Source organism: Rutidosis leptorrhynchoides, chromosome 3 (assembly GCF_046630445.1).
Source record: "Rutidosis leptorrhynchoides isolate AG116_Rl617_1_P2 chromosome 3, CSIRO_AGI_Rlap_v1, whole genome shotgun sequence".
NCBI lineage: Eukaryota > Viridiplantae > Streptophyta > Magnoliopsida > Asterales > Asteraceae > Rutidosis > Rutidosis leptorrhynchoides.
Genome location: NC_092335.1, coordinates 512,372,150 through 512,391,609, shown reverse-complemented (window position 1 = coordinate 512,391,609; position 19,460 = coordinate 512,372,150). Strand labels below are relative to the sequence as shown.

Here is a 19,460-nt window from a genome sequence, read left to right as displayed (position 1 = left end):
TCAGGCTTGCCTGAGTGGCCACCGAGTTGACCAATGAAGCACACCATCCGGGTTCAATTCCTGACTATGTCAAATTGTTCAAAAAGGGAGTGTAACTAGAGGGTGCGCATAATGCGCAATTCACCCGGTATCAGGTCTCGCGCTCGGGGGGCTTGATTACCTGAGGTTTTACCTTCTATGGGGGAGCCAATGTGCTGGTTCATAGGAGGGTTTCCTCGCTTACCAAAAAAAAAAAAAAAAAAAAAAAAATCACATATATATTTACCTTGTATTATGTTGTTTGAATCACAAATGTAATAAACTCAGATTGTCACTTGGCTATATTAATTTTAAACTCACATTTTATTATTATAGCTAAATATTTCCTATGAACTCATTACTCACTAGTTTCTTCAACGTACAATTTTAAAAAAATATTAAATAAATATTTCGTATCGTCATTATGGATTTAAATCTATCTATATAAGCACCATAGTTGCTAATAGATAGTAGTCAACGAATGAATGGAGTCGAATAAATCAAGGTTCGGTAGTGCAAAGCCAATGACATGCAGCCGCTTTTATCCCTCAACCTAACCAAGTGACCAACTAACTACAGCCTTTTTTTTTTTGTTTTTTTAATTTTTATTTATTTATTTACTCATTATTTGTAGCTTGCAATTTGCATTGGGTTCTATACCTAAATACCATACTTTCAGTACCCATTTCATGGATTCTTTTCTGTTGCAGCACAGTTTCTATATTTATCTCTCATCATAACCTCATTTGTATACTTCAATTTAATTATTTATAGGTATTGATATTGTGCTGCAAGTTTCATAAAATTTGTTGATTATATTTTGGTAATGTAGTGATGGATTTCAATTTCAATTCTTGATGAACAATTGAACATCCACTACTGACATCATGGATTCTTGCTCTTTCGAAGGTACACATCAATCTATTAATCAATCAATCCAATTTATATACTTAATTTTATCTTTTCAGGATCGGTTTCTTGATTCTCTAATTAAAATTATAATTATAGTTATATTTCCTTATAAGTACGTAATAATTATTCTAATTTTGTCAAATAGCAATCACTACCCACATCATCCATCTTACATTTTTGAAGCTAATCAATCAATTCATTATCACTAACGAATTTTTTTGTTTATTCTTGATTGGGGTTGTTGATTCTTTAATTTCTGTTTCTGGGGTTTGATCTTTATTTGAACAAGTTGGTATTACAGATTGAATTAAACCCATATCAAAGATTGTATCTTTATGTGTAAACAATTTCATCTTATTTATCGGATCTATATTTGAAATAGTAGTAATGTTGCATGTTTTTATTATATGACCTTGTGATTAACATCATCTGCCAGCTGATATTCACCCATTAAATTTAATTTATTGACCCTCTCTGTGTCCCTGTCCATCTAACTTTCTTCTTTACTGTACAGAAATTGTTTTATTTGCACCAATAGATTCAAGATTCACCATTAATTAAATTCATTATCAACAAGGTGTCATTAGTACTTTATTTATTTATTTATTGCTAATTTTACATATAACTAAGGACGGGTAAACATAAATTCTATTCATATATATTATGTATTCAAATTTAGTAGTATATGATTGTATATTTGTATTGATGTTTCTTATATGAATGGTTATGAAGTTATCATTGTATTCTTGATGTTGGTTGTAGCTGATGTTTGGGTGCACTAATAAATTAACGTCGAATTTGCATTTGATTTGTTATCGCGCTTCAAACTATATCTAATTCTATAAGGTGCAATACTCATTTTATTGTCTTTTGTTATGAGATACTAATCTTTTATGGAGCCCTTACTAATTAAGAAGTGCTAGATTATTTACCTTTATTAAACTGTTCATCCTTGTATCATATATATCTTGAATATGTACTATCCTTACAACATTGTTCATATTATTTTAAGTGGAGTTGTAGGATAGATAAACACTGTATTCTGATGAACATCCTCTTGTCCATATTTTTTTTTAAAAAAATATTAAGAGTAAAAGTAATTATCATTTTTTAGATAAGGATTAAGCTTGCACACAACCTTCTTTGGGCCAGTATAAGTCATGGTTAAGCTGTCTTTATCAAGTTCCAAGTCAACTATTTACATTAATGTTTTGATGCAACTCTTCTTAATAATATTATCTTATTTATTTATTTATTTGTATATATAAATATTTGTATAATTATACATACATACTTGTGCAATGAATATCACAACTGGCATTGACATAATATTTATTTATCATCATTGAAACTCAATTATGGTCTAACCAAAGTCTGATCCTGAGACTATGACATAAAGTTAGCAAAATAGTATTACATGCCAGCCACATTTTAATACTAAAGTTCTCATTAGGGTCAAGTTTATAATGCACTTGAATCTAATCTGTATGTGTTTGACTTTTTCATCTTTGAATCTTTCTTATAGGGTTTGTACTTGATCCATCAAAGTGTAGCAAATTAAGTATGGACGAAAAACGAGAACTTGTATACGAAGTATCCGAATGGTCTCATGGTGCACCCGAGCTCCTACAATCATGGAGCCGGCAAGAACTGTTGCAAATTCTTTGTGCAGAAATGGGAAAAGAACGAAAGTATACAGGACTAACAAAACTTAAAATTATCGAGCACCTTTTAAAAATAGTTTCTGAAAAAAGATCACAAAACGGGGAGAATGATGATGATGATATTATGATGATGAATCTTGAATCATCACAAAGTGATTATCAAAGATCTGTTAAAAGGCATAGGAAATCTGATACCCCGACCCATTTAGATATTTCATCGGATCATAATTATGTTGATTTGGATGATACTAATGTTGACTTTTGCAAGAATTCGGCTTGTAGAGCCAAGTTAAGTCAAGATGTGGTATTTTGTAAAAGGTGTTCTTGTTGTATTTGTCATCAATATGATGATAATAAGGATCCGAGTTTGTGGTTGATTTGCAGTTCGGATCCCCCGTTTCTGGGACCCACTTGTGGAATGTCGTGTCATCTTGAATGTGCGTTAAAACACGAAAAATCAGGTATGCCGAAAGATGGTAAAAGTAGAGGCCTTGATGGAACCTTCTATTGTGTATCTTGTGGTAAAGTGAATGATTTACTCGGGTAAGTTTTTTCCCCGATAATTTCACTTTTCAGTCAACCTTCATGATCAGTGCCAAAATTCTAAAGGTGGCAAAATAGGTGGGTTGGGAACGGGTCAACACTAATTCCGGTAAAAATCGTAACTTTTAAACAAATGGTATTTATATAATACAATAGATTTTTAATCATTTATTTTGGAACAGCAAACACACACCCTTTTTGTATAGAAAGTGTACATGTCAATCCAACTTGTATAAAAGTGACCCATTGTGACACATCAGCCACCCGCTAATCCGTCCTATTTGCCACCTCAGATCTTAGTGTGTGTCCGATCATGATTTTGGAATTTTTTTTTTTGTTACTCGATGATGCGCCCTAAACAAGTTTTCTTTTTTTGCAATGAACCTAAATCGATTAAGTATGTACAGATGTTGGAAAAAACAAATGACAATAGCAAGGGATACTAGGCGGGTTGACATCTTGTGTTATCGTGTTTCCTTAAGCCAGAAGCTCTTAGTTGGGGCGTCGAGGTATGGAAAGCTTCATGAAATTGTAAATGAAGTAATGGAAAAACTCGAAGCAGATGTGGGCCCGTTAACTGGTTTGCCAGTCAAACTTGCAAGAGGTATAGTCAACAGGCTCTCTTCAGGACAAGAGATACAAAAACTTTGTGCTTTTGCAGTTGAAACTGTAGATTCAGTTCCATCAAATACAACTATTAATGGTATGTTTTTCTCCTATGGTTTGATATTTTAGTACGAATGCCAAGTCACAAGTTAAAATTAGTTGAGTTTTTGGTAAATGTTGGTTTTTAAAGTTTTTTTTTTCCCGCTTCGCCAACTTGACCATTTATGTGAAAGATTTTAGCTTGACACAAGCTTGACATAATGAACATCTCAATATGTAAAAGGTCGAAATTGCGACAATGCCTTCTCTAGTTCATATCTTTATAATCTCCATTGCAAAGGAAACAGTGTTTGACTTTTTTGGGTCAACTTAACTATCTTCATCCATTTATGATAAGGATTTTCTTACCATTTCAGGCTCCTAATTTTCTTTTAACTCTAAAGTTAATAAAGATTACATTTTAGTGGTAAAAACTATGCAGATCCTAGCATATTGACACCAATTGTCAAATTTGGAGACAATGAGAAAAGCCCACCAACAAATTCAAGCAGCCTTTCGAATCCCTCCTCAGTTGAAGATGAAAACAACAATATTGTTAATAAGCAGAAGGACAAGGAGGTTGCAGTTTATGCTGATGATATAAACATCATCAAGAACAGCACAGGAACTGATGAAAACAATGAAAAAGATTATGACCCTTTTGTCCCTGGTACGTCAATTAAATTACCCTTTACTCCTTGCAAGACGGAAAGTGTAAAAGATTCAATCTTTGCGAGAAAAACCCGCCCGAAGTTGTCAAAAAAGAATCTTGATAACGAGTCTGAAGGGGAACCAAGTGAAACAGATGATCGGGATTTTGGGTATTATGTGAAGGTGATCCGACGGTTAGAATGCGAAGGACATATAGATACGGGTTTTAGGAAGAAATTTCTGACTTGGTATAGCATGAGAGCAAGTCAACAAGAGGTTAGAATAGTCAAAGTGTTTGTGGATACTTTAATGGAGGATCCAGCTTCACTTGCAGAGCAGCTTGTGGATACTTTCTCAGATGTGATTACAAGCAAGACATGTTCTTCAAAAGGGCTTTGCTTGAAGCTTTTTCATTGAAATTAAATGAAAATATAAGGTTAGAAAATTATAATCTGAATCATATGTAAGTTATTGATCCACTATATTCTTTATTTAAACTGTATTCGTTCAACTTCTATATTCTATATAATTATTGATGGCTAATCTATATAGATTTTTATCAATATGAAGAAAAAAATATTATGTAAATATGTCTAATAAGTATGATGATTAATGATTAACAACAGTCTTCTACAACAACAAAACAACAACAAAACCCAATCCCACCATAATCTTCGGTATGTTAACCTCATCAAATTCTGGTTTATTGCTGATTCTGTATGGTTCAACCAGTAAACTAGTTAGAGGAGTGTTTAGTAGCCTGTTTTACTTTGGGTTCAGCATTCTGGTTGATGCTTAGATTTTAAAAAAAAAAGGGTGTACATAAAAAGTTACTAAAATATTCTAGCAAGTCTTGGAAATATGACTGTGGCGTGATGAGGTTTTAGGTGATGTGGCAATTTGATTTAGTTTTATGCTCATTAAAAAAATAAATATGTATAATAATAATAGTTTTATATATTATATATTTACTGAAACAACCCGTTAGAGCAATGGGAGTGGGGGATGTCACTTACCCCGTCCCCTTAACCGTCGCCAGTCGCCCCACTCCCTCCCCACTTCACCTTGGTCCGTCGCACCCCTGTCAGTCGCCACTGCGACGTAAATGACCCTGAATAAAAAATAATAATAATAAAGCCGTTGCATTCTAGCCGTTGGGGTTTTTTTCTTTTTCTTTTTTTTTTCTTTTTTTTCTTTTTTACTTTCTATATATATACAACAAACACAAACACAAATCTCATTCACAAACACAAATCTCATTCAAAAAAAAAAAATGTCAAATTATTATCATCCAAATTGGAGTCCACTCTCACCCTATTCACCCGGATCGGCTCAAGGTTCGGCTAGTGGTGGTGGTGAGGCTAATCTCGGTTTTTCAAATTTTGCCAATTCACAACAAACAATGCCACAAATGTCTCCCGAGCAAATTCAAGCGTTTATGTTGTGGCAACAACAACAACAACAACAACAACAACAACAACAACAACAACACAAGTTCAACAAACACAACAAACACAACAAGCACCAAAACGCAAGTCGAGAGCAAAGGCTAAAGGAAAAGAAGTTGCGGGCGATTCGTCTCAACCTAGAAGACGAACTGAGTATTTGTAGGAACCCGAAGATGAGCTACGTTTAGCTCAATCGTGGATTGCGGCTTCTGAAGATCCAAACCAAGGCATTGATCAAAAGTCATCTTCGTTTTGGAACGTGGTTATGAATGAGTACCATTCTAGGGGTCCACCTTACAAACGAACAAAGGATATGTTGACCTCCAAATGGACAAAAATGAATGAATGTTGCAGAAAGTATGGTGGAATCGTGAGTCGTCTCAAACGAGTTCCACGTAGTGGCGAGGGTGATGTCAATTTCAAAGAACGTTGTGATGCACAATACAAGGTGGAGACGTTTAAGAAGTTTAACAATTACCTAGCTTGGGAATTCCTAAAAGACAAGCAAAAGTGGAACAATCCGACTCCACTTAAAACAAGCAAACGTGATTGTATTAGTTTGGATGATTGTGATCTAGATGAGGAACCGGAAGAACCGGAAGAGAATCCAAATGCGGAGCTATATGGGGAGGATGCAACACCACGACCTCCCGGAAAATCAAGAAAATCAAAATCACAAAAGACGTCTTCGAGCTCGGCCGCTTCCGCAAGATCCTCGTTTGATGAAAGTGCAAGCGGCACTTTTGAATCAATGACTAGTTACTTTGATTTGAAAATACTACAAATGTCTACGGCGGGAATGGATGAAGAAGATGCACAGGTTCTTCAAGCGAAGAAAGCGGCGATTCGGGCCAAGCTTCGAAGTGGAAATTGAAGCGTTTCGTATGTGTCTTTAATAAATAGGAATTGTAATGTTTTTTTTTTATTTATGAATTGTAATGTTTTTTTTTTTTTAGGAATTGTAATGTTTTTTTTTAGGAATTGAAATGTTTAATTTTTATTTTAATGGAAGTTATTTCTATTTATGTTAATTTTTATAATTATATTCATTTATGTTATATTTAAAATCATAAAAAAAAAAAAAAATTATAAACTGACATGCCTAACTGACAGAGATCACCACTCCCCACTTTTTCTGACTCAGCAAGTCAGGCCTGACATGCCAAGTGACCTCAGTCACCACTCCCAGTGCTCTTATATGAAGGTAACGAAGGAGGTCATGCCACTCATGCTTGATCGCTCTTTGCCCGTTGAAACTTTATGAACCCTCCCATAATTCGACACACATAATGCCTCATAATGAGCGTTGTGAAGTGCCCCTAGGAAAAAAATGTCCGTTCATGGGTGGGTTACAATTTACAAAAGGTCTAATAAGCGTGCAGATTTATGAATGTGGTCCAGATGTGTTGTATGTAAAGATGGTTTCAAAATTTTTTAGTTCAATTGAAGGGTTGGACATGTAGCATGTGCAGTGGCGAAGTCAAGATTTCAGGTGTAAAATAATTTTGTAATGTAAGAGTTTTTAACTTGCTGACTCACTCTCTGCCTTCTGTTGCAATATGAATTTTTGACTAAGTAGGAGTTTGTTATACCCTAATATAAATTAGAGTTAGAATCAGTGGCGGAACTTGAACCCGGATACAATAGGGCGAGTGTAAAAATTTAATAAAATTTTCAAACTCAGCAAAGGTAAACACTAAAAAAACCTTATTTTTTGGTAAAAAAAAAAAATTAGTGTAAAAAAATTTTTCCCGTTAAATTCAGGTGGGACGGACACCCCTTTGTGATACAAGCCCCCCGTTAGAATTAGATTAGAAGGGCCACAAATAGGGATGACATCGGGTCGGGTTTGGGCCGGGTTTAGGTAATCCCAGACCCGAACCCGGTTAAGAAACCCTATCCCAGATCCATACCCATACCCATACCCGTCGGGTCCCCATTAAGTTACTAACCATCGGGTTGTTGGGTTTCCCCACGGGTAAACGGGGATCCCCATTTACTTACTAACACTCGGGTTACCGGGTTTATCGCGCGTATCGAATATCTCCGTTGTTACTCATTATCATTCACCATTCATCTATTTCAATTTTTGTTTCAATAATGTTACTAAGTTGAGTATTAAATTTAAATGACTGTATATAAATATCGAAAAATAGTAGAATATGACATTGTAGCTTATATTAATATTGTTAAATTTTATTAATGTTTATTAATAATTTTGAAATTCTCTTCGGGTCGGGTATATGGGTCGAGTATATGGGTCGGGTATGTGGGTTTATATTTAAACTCATCCCCATACCCGAACCCGCAAAAAAATTTAAACCATCCTCATACCCGGCCCACTACCCGAATACCTGGACCCAAACCCGCCTCAAAAGTGTCGGGTTTCGAGTTTACCCATCGGGTGCGGGTCTTTTTGCCATCCCTAGCCACAAATTTGAATAAGGTAAACTCAATTTTCTTGCATTAGATTATATGGAGTAGTAACAAATGGGTTTGCATTATAATAAAATATAAAATAAAATAGAGTTTTTATCATATATGTCCTTTCTAACTTTAATAATTACATATTTACTCACCTAAATATGATTATATCATATACGTCCATTTTTAACCTATATATATAACATATTTATCCATTTAAAAAGAATAATATCATATACGCCCATTTTAAGTATTTATATCGATCATTGATACCCATTAATTCTAATGAACTTCATGTCTAAAACCTCTCAAATTGGTTTCTTTATGAAACTTGAGCAATTAAGGTTTAAAATGGGTTAAACCCCATTAATTCGTTAAGAATTGGAAGTATATATATGATTAAGCAGGTTCCCACCACACACTTTTATTCAGATTAAATAATGTTTTAATGGCAAAGTCTCTAGTAGGCAAATATGATTACATACGAAAATCGTTTCAATACTAACATATTATTCGACTATAATAATTGAGAAACTTGGTATCTTTTAACCCTTAGAAGATAAAACCCGCTTTCGTTAAGAAACTAATTTGGTTGTTGAATCATGGTGCTAAAATAAAGGTAGAGCTGGAGGATCAAAAGGAAAATAAGGGTGTTAGAGTCTTCATCATTTGGCTAGAGGCGTATCGCAACTCAAAGGATCAGTAGTACCTGTATTCTTAAATAATATGTTTTGTAACAATCCACATCTAGTGGATTTTGGCGAATATGTAAAGATGTAAAGATGTACCGATGGAAAATCGTGTGTACTTTTAACAATTCAGATTTACGCAGCGGAAAGTTAAAATAATAATCTTCTATTATTTACACAATTAAATAATCATTTATTTAATAATAAATTTACATGATTAAATAACGGTTATTTAATAAAACTTTCACACGATTAAACCGTCCCTTTAGATCCAGTTACACCACTAATAATTGTCAAAATATAAATTCACAAAGTGAGTAAGTAATATACCTTTGCAAATTGATGTTCACGAGAAGGTTGAAACGAATCACCTTGTTGAAAGAGAAACCTACGATCAAAGGGTATGATCGTCTCTTTGAATAGTCCACTACACTTTCAAACAACGCCAATGGATGCTAGTCCAACCCAAGTAACATATTAATATAATCGAATATATTAATACAATAAAATAAATAATACTCCGTATATTGATTCGTAAACGTTTCAAAAGAAAAAGAAACCCAAAAACGTTAACTTGTTTTTGGTTTATTCGATAACATAACAAAAGGATTCCGTGGTTTTGTTTTATTTTTTACACGTAAACCAAATCAACTAGAATGTGGTTTTTATCAACTCCCCTTTTTATATAAACTAAAAAAAACGACATATATCCATATTGATATGTAAACCGACCTTTTTAATTTGGTGTGTAATCCCCTTTTAAAAACTAAGATACGGACAATACTTGTAAACCATCATCATATGGTTAAATAGAAGATACGGAATATCTAACTTAATTAACTCAACTTGTTAACTAAGTTAGTAATATTTCAATTAAAATTAATTTTTAATTAATCTATAATTAAATATTTAATTTGTTTCGTTACTTGAATAATATATATACAGCATATATATATTTTATTGACGTCTAAGTGTATATATGTGTGACCCCAAAAGCTCAAATGAATTTAGTCATATAGTTATATGTTGTACCTTGCATATTAATCCTACATGTACTACTAAGATATTTGGGGATAAATAAAATCTATAGCTTTTTAAAAGAAAAAAATGAATTTCATTTGAAATAATGAGTATATATGATGAATATAAATATTTAAAATAGACATATATGATATTATTCTTTTTAGGTGGGTAATATGTTATATATAAAGGTTAAGAATTGACATATATATGATATAATCATGTTTAGATCGGTAAATATGTGATTATTAAGGTTAGGAAGGGTATATATGATAAAACTCCTATAAAGTCTGTTGCCAATTCCAAGCTTTTTAGCCGCCGAAAACATAATATTTTCATTGAATGGCTTTTTGTAAATGAGCTGGTGTCCTATTTTCATAATCCAGAAGTTTCTATATTTTTTTTAAAGGCAAATTAATATATATATTCCTGTATAAGACCAGGATCATAGCATTCCATGAAAACATAAGAAAAACAAGATTGAGCTTTTTTGTGTGTCGATTTATCCACACACAGCATGTTTCCATATCTTCTTGCAGTGGCAGTTATGTTATCAACCAAACCGCATTCGAAGGGTAAACCTTGTAATTTTAACCAAGTGAACTTAGAGAAGGAACCCTTCCTATCCGCCATTGATTGAACAGCAACAAATTCGTCGTCCCCCATACTTGGACTGTTGGACAGTAAAGTATATAACTCAATTCCATTTTGAGTTGTAATGTTAGGCCACCTACCAAAAGGTTATTTACCCCATGTTTTTTGGTTGGCAAAATTCTTATTCAACAAAGGGATGCATGGAATTCAATGGTAGCCTACAATATTGGTTGAAACTTGGTTCTTCATTACATGGTGATTGAAGGAGCTCATGCATGGAAAGTCCCTAATTCACACAAGTATTCACCAACCATTTTCTCCTATATAAGGAAATGAGATTTGCTTCATTTGAATCATCCCATCACAAAATCTCATATCAAAAAACACATACTTGAAAGAGTTCAATAATAACTCTTGTGAGGAGTAGTGTAGAAAATAGAGAGAGTATAGAATTGTTAAATAAAACTCTAAACGAGTGAGTTACGAGAGAAGTGTTATAATCTAGTGAGTGGTCCAAATACTTTGTTAGTATTTTCGGAGCCTAGATTAGAGTGATACATTGTAACATCGGGTTTGCTATATTTGCTAGTAAAATCCATCTCTGCTTCCGCCCGTGAACTAGGCCTCACGCCGAACCACGTAAATACTTGTGTCTTTATTTATTGCTTAATTGTTCTATTAATTTCTCGGGTCTTGAAAGTGCGCTAAATCACAACAAACTGGTATCAGAGCTATAGCTGTGATTAAATATACAAGATGACGATAATAAGGTCCGACGTAGAGAAATTTAATGGCCAGAACGATTTTGGTCTTTGGCGAATGAAGATGCGGGCTCTACTGAGCCAACAAGGTTATTTGTTAGCTTTGAAAGGGAGAGAACATCTACCCGAAAAGTTGACAGATGAAGAGAATGATGAACTTTTGGAAAAGGCACACGGCATGATTATTCTAAATCTTGCCGATTGTGTGCTTAGAGAAGTTGCGGCAGAAACCACACCGGCTGGACTTTGGAAACAGCTAGAATCTCTATATATGACTAAGAGTCTCACGAACCGGTTGTATATGAAACAACGGTTGTATACTCTTCGGATGAAAGAAGGTTCATTAAATGATCACATCGATGAGTTCAATAAAATAATTTTGGACTTGAATAATATTGGTGTGAAAATTGACGATGAAGATCAATCATTAATTTTCTTATGTTCTTTGCCAAAATCATACGAGCATTTGGTTACAACTCTACTATATAGTAAAGATACTATTTCCATGGAGGATGTCAAATCTACCTTGAACTCTGTTGAGTTAAGGAAGAAATCCTCGACGGATTATGTGGAAGAAAGTGCAAATGGTTTGGTGGTGAGAGGAAGAAGTAATGATAGAGCATCAAGTAGTAACAACAAAGGTCGTTCTAGATCGAAACCAAGATCTAGAAAGATCAAGTGTTACAATTGTCACAAGGAAGGTCACATGCGGAGAGACTGTCCAGATTTAAAAGGAAAAAGAGAGACTTGGAATGCAGCGGGAGCCGATAAAGTTGCCGCGGTTGCAGAAAACGATTCTGATGGCGCAAATGTCCTTAGTGTTACCGATCGCCGCTCAAGTAATGAGTGGATTCTTGACTCGGGTTGTTCTTATCATATGTGTCCTATTAGGGATTGGTTTACCACCTATCAAGAAATAAATGGTGGTAAAGTTCTTATGGGAAACGATGTGGCTTGTAAGGTTGTTGGAATAGGAAATGTGATGCCCCGTACAAAACCATCGTGTACGAATCATCAACAACAGGATCATTACAAGGTTAAGTACTATATGCATTTTCAAAAAGAGTTTGCATTCATTAATAAAGTGATGTCTAAACCAACATCGAATGTTTTACAATCCAAAAGTATGCTTCACTAAGTAGAAGCAAATAATAAGTGTATATGACCACAACGGTCGTTACAAGTCATAGTTCAAAAGTACTAATGTTTGAATGCAAAATAAAGTAGTTCATGCGATAACAACTCTAAGCAGCGGGTGTCTACAGCACGACTAGTACACAGCGGAAGCTAACCTCAAGCACCTGAGAAAAACATGCTTTAAAACGTCAACACAAAGGTTGGTGAGCTATAGTTTAAGTATAATAGTAAGTAAGTTAGGCCACGAGATTTCAGTGCGACAAAGAGCGTTTCAAAATAGTATGATAAACTATATGTTAACCGTGGGCACTTGGTAACTAACTTAACGTTTATACCCCCTGAAAGTACACTTGGCAAGTGCGTATGTCTACGAAGTATTAAACACTCGTTAAATGCTAGCGCGACTAGCCCGAGTGGGGATGTCAAACCCTATGGATCCATATCTAAGATTCGCGTTCTCCGGTTCAAAAACCAACGACTAAACGTTACCGAGCTAAAGGGAATGTTTCTGCCGTTATATAACCCACACATATATAAAGTTTAAGTACTCGTGCCTAGTATGTAAAACATAAAATCCGCATGTATTCTCAGTTCCCAAAATAAGTTAAAGTAAAAAGGGAATGCTATAACTCACAATGATAAAGTAGCCGTAAAGTTGGTTCGGAAAAGGTGTGCAAGTAATCGGTCCGAAGGTCCTCAACTTAAGTCAAATAGTACTAAGTCAGTAAATCGTCCGAATAGATTTAAAAGTATGTAAATAAGGTCTTAAGGGTCATCATCATTCATCATCAAACAAAAGGCGTAAAGTAAGTTTCGTTTATGAAAGTAGTTTAAAACAAAGACTGATTTCAGTCAGTCACCACGGCCTCTACCCTTACTGAAATAAGGTGAGACCAGTGGCCATGGCTCCGTATATGAGTCCTTTAAGTGTGGTAAAATTTACAGAAGCAAACTCGTCTTTTTTTGACCGTGGCGACGGTCTAAGTACGAGTAGGTCAGAAATTTCTGCACAACGTTAAAGGACATAATAACGATCGGAGGGCCATAAATCTTAAACCGTAACTCGGATTAAGACGAGTCTTATATGAAAAATTATCTACTAGAAAAGATCTATTTGAAAATTAAGGTCTCAGTAACCCAGGTATATTGGTCTGTTACAGAAACAGTAGGACAGAGGGCTGTAAACAGAAAACAGGAAGTTAAAAGTGAGTTCCGGTGGTCTTGGTGCTTGATGTTCATCATGGTTCTCATCCTTGATGCATATAGCTTCAAGTGTACAACTCTTTGATGTGTTTACATCATCTTTACCAAGTTTTGACCATCATAACCCAAGTGCAAGTCTAAGTCATGAAGCACAACTTACTTAAGTGTTGCAAGTGTTTTGATGAACCAAAGTTTCGTCAAAGTCTTAGATTTAGCACATACATGAAATGTAAAAGTAATACTAACTAAGTTTTGACAATTATGACACAAGTGTGAGTCTAAGACATGTAGTTCAACTCACTTAAGAGTTGTATGAAGTTGATGAACCAAAGTTACATCAAGGTCTTAGATCTAACACTTACATGAACTTTAAAAGTAAAAACAAGTTACAAACTTGAAGTAAACTTATGAAATCAAGATCTTGAGTTGTAGAACATAGTTCTTAGTTTGATCTTGAAGATCCAAGACTCAAAAGTCTAGATCTAACATAAGTGTACCAAGTTATAATTAAAAAGTTTCATTTACATGTTCTTGAACTAGTAAAGTTAACTTTTAGTTCAAGAGAAATGAGATCAAGTCTAACTTGTAGTACTTAACCATTTAAATTAACAAACATGAAATTAAAGTGCAAGTAAATAAAATAACAAACTAATTTAAACAAGTTAATGAGTTCATGGGTTGCATACTTTAAAGATTCAAGCCTAAGCTTGATCTTTAAGGAAAGTAAACTTTAAAGTTTATTTCATGAATCACAAGTATGCTTTCAACACATGAACTTTGATCTTTTGAAACAATAAATGTAGAATCATAAATTAGTAAGTTTATGTTCTTGTGTTCTTGAAAAATACAAGATATTATGGAGAATCAAACTAAAGAGTTTGATTCTTAAACATGTAAGTAAGTAATAACAAGAACAAGTAACAAAGTAACAACAACATCTAACAAGTATCAAGTAATTATACAACATTAAAGAACAAAGATGATGATGATATGAGTATGTGAAATTCGGTTTTGAAGTCAAGGAAAGGAAGAAGAAAACTCATGATACTTACAAAGTAGAGAGTAAAAGATGAGAGGAAAGTTGAGAGAAAATGCAAGTTAAGTGTGTGTGAGAAAATGAGGGAATAACCAAGTGAACAAGTAATGTAAAAAAAAATTTGAATCCTCTTGTGCACCCTCTAAGGCCACGGTCAGCTGAGAAAAAAAAGAGGGAAGAGTTTGTCTAGAAGATCATGCATGGTAAAGCTCATAAAAGTTGGATAATAAGTGTTAGTTCATGGGGATTATGGACAAACTAGATTCCAAGTCAAGTTAACTAACTAGTTTCCATTTAACTTGATACTTACAAGTAGTGTTGGCTAATAAGTCCATTAATAATGTAGGGTGGGCTCCTAAAGTCCAATAACACTAGTAAAGGCCCAAGTTCAAATAAAAGCCCAAGTATGAATGTAATTAACAAGTTAATCCAATTAAGGCTCAAGTAATTAACTAATAACTTTAGTTAATTAAAATGATTAATAAAATCAATCATGAATGCAAATAATATCTAAAAATATTATTCGTGAAAGTTTCGTGTGTCACAAAGACGTTTCGGGCAATTAAAGTCAAGTTCGGGCAATCATGACAACATGTAAATGTAATAAGATACATTCGTTTAATCACACGTATTAATAATAATAATTATTAATAAATAACGTTGGAAAATCCAGGGTCGTTACATTACCCACCTGTTAAAGAAAATTTCGTCCCGAAATTTAAGCTGAGGTAGATGGAGGAGTCGGGAAAAGGTGAGGATACTTCCGCATCATTTGATCCTCTCGCTCCCAAGTAAACTCAGGTCCTCGTTTGGCATTCCATCGCACTCGGATGATCGGAATCTTGTTGCGTTTCAAAGTTTTGATCTCACGATCCATAATCTCAACAGGTTCTTCCACGAAGTGAAGTTTGTCATCAATAGTAAGTTCTTCCAATGGTATGATAAGTTCAGGCGCAGCAAGACACTTCTTCAAGTTTGACACGTGGAAGGTAGGATGAACTGAGCTCAATTGTGCTGGTAGATCCAAACGGTATGCAACGGGTCCAACACGTTCCAAGATTTCAAAAGGACCAATGTATCGTGGGTTTAACTTTCCACGTTTTCCAAAACGGATCACACCTTTCCAAGGTGCAACCTTTAACATTACACGATCACCAACGTTGAATTCAAAGTCTTTACGTTTAAGATCAGCATAACTCTTTTGATGGTCACGAGCAGTCTTTAGTCTAGCTTGAATCTGAGCAATCTTCTCCGTTGTTTCATGGACTACCTCGGGTCCGGTGATTTGCTTTTCGCCTACTTCGGCCCAACAAATAGGAGATCGGCACTTACGGCTATACAATGCTTCAAAAGGTGCAGCATTAATGCTAGAGTGATAACTGTTGTTGTACGAGAATTCGGCGAGTGGCAAATGCCTTTCCCAGGCCTTTCCAAAATCAATGACACATGCACGCAACATGTCTTCCAATGTCTGAATCGTTCGTTCACTTTGCCCGTCAGTCTGAGGATGATAAGCAGTACTCATGTCAAGACGGGTTCCCATGGTTTCTTGCAAAGAACGCCAAAATCTAGAGGCAAAACGGGGATCGCAATCTGAGATGAACGATAAAGGTACACCATGACGAGATACAACCTCTTTGATGTATAATTGGGCAAGTCTTTCCATTGTATCAGTTTTCTTCATTGCCAGGAAGTGTGCAGATTTGGTAAGGCGGTCAACAATAACCCAAATAGTATCGTATCCGCCCACCGTCTTCGGCAGCTTAGTAATGAAATCCATTGTGATCCTTTCCCACTTCCATTGTGGGATCTCCGGTTGTTGAAGTAACCCAGAAGGTCTCTGATGCTCGGCTTTAACCTTCGAGCAAGTCAAACACTTACCAACATAAGTCGCGACGTCCTTCTTAAGATTCGGCCACCAATACTGTTCTTTAAGGTCGTGGTACATCTTGCCCGTTCCAGGATGAATCGAATATCTCGATTTGTGTGCTTTATCAAGTATAAGGTTTCGTAGATCTCCATAAAGTGGTACCCAAATTCTTCCGGCATAACATCGGAGTCCAGACTCCCTAACCTCGAATCGAGAGACAAGTATGTTCAAATGTTCGTGAGATATGTTCTCCTCCTTGAGAGCCTCATCTTGGGCTACTCGGATCTGACTGTTGAGGTTCGAATGGATGGTGATGTTCAGTGCCCTAACACGAAGAGGTGCCGTCCTCTCCTTTCGGCTTAAAGCGTCAGCTACAACATTGGCCTTGCCAGGGTGATAACGAAGTTACAATCGTAGTCATTGAGCGTCTTGATCCATCGACGCTGTCTCATATTCAGTTGCTTCTGATCGAAGATGTGCTGGAGACTCTTGTGATCGGTGAAGATAGTGCTCTTAGTTCCATACAAATAATGTCTCCACAATTTGAGCGCAAAGACAACGGCTCCAAGTTCGAGATCATGAGTAGTGTAGTTCCGCTCGTGAATCTTCAATTGGCGGGAGGCATAGGCAATAACCTTTGATCGTTGCATCAGTACACAACCAAAACCACTTTTCGAAGCATCGCAATAAACAACAAAGTCGTCACTGCCTTCGGGAAGAGATAGGATAGGTGCGGTGGTTAACTTCTTCTTCAAAGTTTAGAATGCTAATTCATGTGTGGGTTCCCAAATGAACTTCTTGCCCTTGTGAGTCAGCGCGGTCAAAGGACGCGCAATCAGAGAAAATCCTTCGATGAACCTTCGATAATAACCGGCGAGACCTAGGAATTGGCGAATATGATTTGGAGTAGTGGGGGTCTCCCACTTGCTGATGGCTTCAATCTTAGCGGGATCAACTTTGATACCCTGGTCGCTCACAACATGACCCGGAAATTGTACTTCCTTTAACCAAAATTCACACTTGGAGAATTTGGCGTAAAGTTGCTCTTGTCTCAAGAGTTCAAGTACTAGTCGGAGGTGTTGCTCATGCTCTTCTTCGCTCTTAGAGTAGATGAGGATATCATCTATGAAGATGATAACAAACTTATCCAAGTACGGCTTGCAGACACGATTCATGAGATCCATGAACACGGCAGGTGCATTGGTTAATCCGAATGGCATCACGAGAAACTCATAATGACCATAAAGAGTTCTAAATGCAGTCTTCATTACATCGCTTTCTTTTACCCTCAACTGGTGATAGCCGGATCGTAAATCGATCTTTGAGTAGACACTCGATCCTTGTAGCTGATCAAAAAGATCGTCAATTCGGGGCAGAGGATACCGATTCTTGATAGTCAATTTGTTGAGTTCACGGTAGTGGATACACATACGGAAGGATCCATCCTTCTTCTTCACAAACAACACAGGTGCGTCCCAAGGCGAGAAACTTGGTTGGATAAATCCACGGTCTAACAGCTCTTGTAGTTGACTCTGTAATTCTTGCATCTCGGAAGGTGCGAGTCTATAAGGTGCGCGAGCTACAGGTGCAGCTCCTGGCACTAAATCATTCTGAAACTCTACTGCTCTCGGCGGCGGTAATCCAGGCAATTCTTCAGGGAATACATCGGAAAATTCGTTCACAATTCGAACGTCGTTCACGCTCTCCACCTCAGTTTCTACAGCTTTCACATGTGCTAGGACAGCAAAACATCCCTTCTTCATAATCTTTTGTGCTTTCACGTAACTAATGAGGTTCAACTTCGAGGTACATCTCTCTCCATAGATGATCAGTGGCTCACCATTTCCTTGTGGTATACGAAGGGCTTTATCTCCACAAATAATATCGGCCCTTATCTTGCTCAACCAATCCATACCGACGATCACGTCAAAACTTCCCAGTTTGATAGGTATCAAGTTAATTTCGAAATTTGCACCAGCTATGGTGATAATAGCTCCACGACTAGTATGGTCAACCTTTTCAAGTTTACCGTTGGCGACCTCGACAAGCATACTCTCTTTTAACGGGACTAATGACCAATTAATCTTATCACAAAAATGTCTACATACATAACTTCTATCCGCACCAGTATCAAACAAGACAGAAGCTAAAAGATTGTTGATTTTGAATATACCTGTCACCAAGTCGGGATTCTCGCATGCATCCCTTGCATTAACGTTGAAAGCTCTAGCGCGGGGTGGTCCGCCGTCTTTTCGTTTGTTTGGGCACGCATTTCTGAAATGGCCCGTCTGCCCGCATTCGTAACACTTCTTCGGTCCGTTGGTATTCGGCTTCCCATTCAAAGTGGTGACCTTGCAGTCTTTTCCAACATGCCCAGACCGTTGGCACTTCTCACAGACAACATTGCAATACCCAGTGTGGTGTTTGTAACACCTCTTGCATTGTGGTAAGGTTCCTTTGTAGTTCGGGTTGGAGTTGGTGTTGTTGTTGGGGTTTCCACCGTTGTTGTGCCTCTTGGCGGGGGTCTGGTCATAGGCTCTCCCCCTGTTGTTGTGGTGGTTGTTGTTGTTGTTGTTGTTGTTGTTGTTGTTGTTGTTGTTGTTGTTATCCCACTTTCGCTTTTCGCTACTACCAGCTTCAAACTTAGCCTTCTCCGGCTCATCAATAATGATTTGGTTCATGAGAGTATGCACCATACGCATCGCTTCGGGAACATTCGGTGGTTTGGATGATGTGACGTTTCCTTTGATGGACTTAGGGAGTCCCTAGAAGTACCTTTCCATTCGTTTGAATTCCGGGGTGACCATTGTCGGACACATAAGAGCTAACTCAAGAAACCTCCTGT

General features: G+C 36.3%; 1 protein-coding gene across 2 annotated transcripts; it reads left to right on the top strand.

Annotated features, from left to right (window-relative positions):
• Positions 1-503: 503 nt before the first annotated feature.
• On the top strand, positions 504-4,996 carry LOC139898291 (VIN3-like protein 2). 2 transcript variants are annotated; one of them, XM_071881023.1, is made up of 5 exons: positions 504-579; positions 793-927; positions 2,456-3,137; positions 3,536-3,840; positions 4,225-4,996. In XM_071881023.1, exons 2-5 carry the CDS (start codon positions 906-908, stop codon positions 4,848-4,850), a joined length of 1,635 nt encoding a protein of 544 aa, XP_071737124.1. In that variant the 5' UTR covers positions 504-579; positions 793-905; the 3' UTR covers positions 4,851-4,996. The 2 variants fall into 2 exon arrangements, with proteins under 2 accessions (XP_071737124.1, XP_071737125.1); XM_071881024.1 differs by lacking the exon at positions 504-579 and having other exon boundaries at positions 609-927; positions 3,545-3,840; positions 4,225-4,995.
• The last annotated feature ends 14,464 nt before the right edge of the window (positions 4,997-19,460 follow it).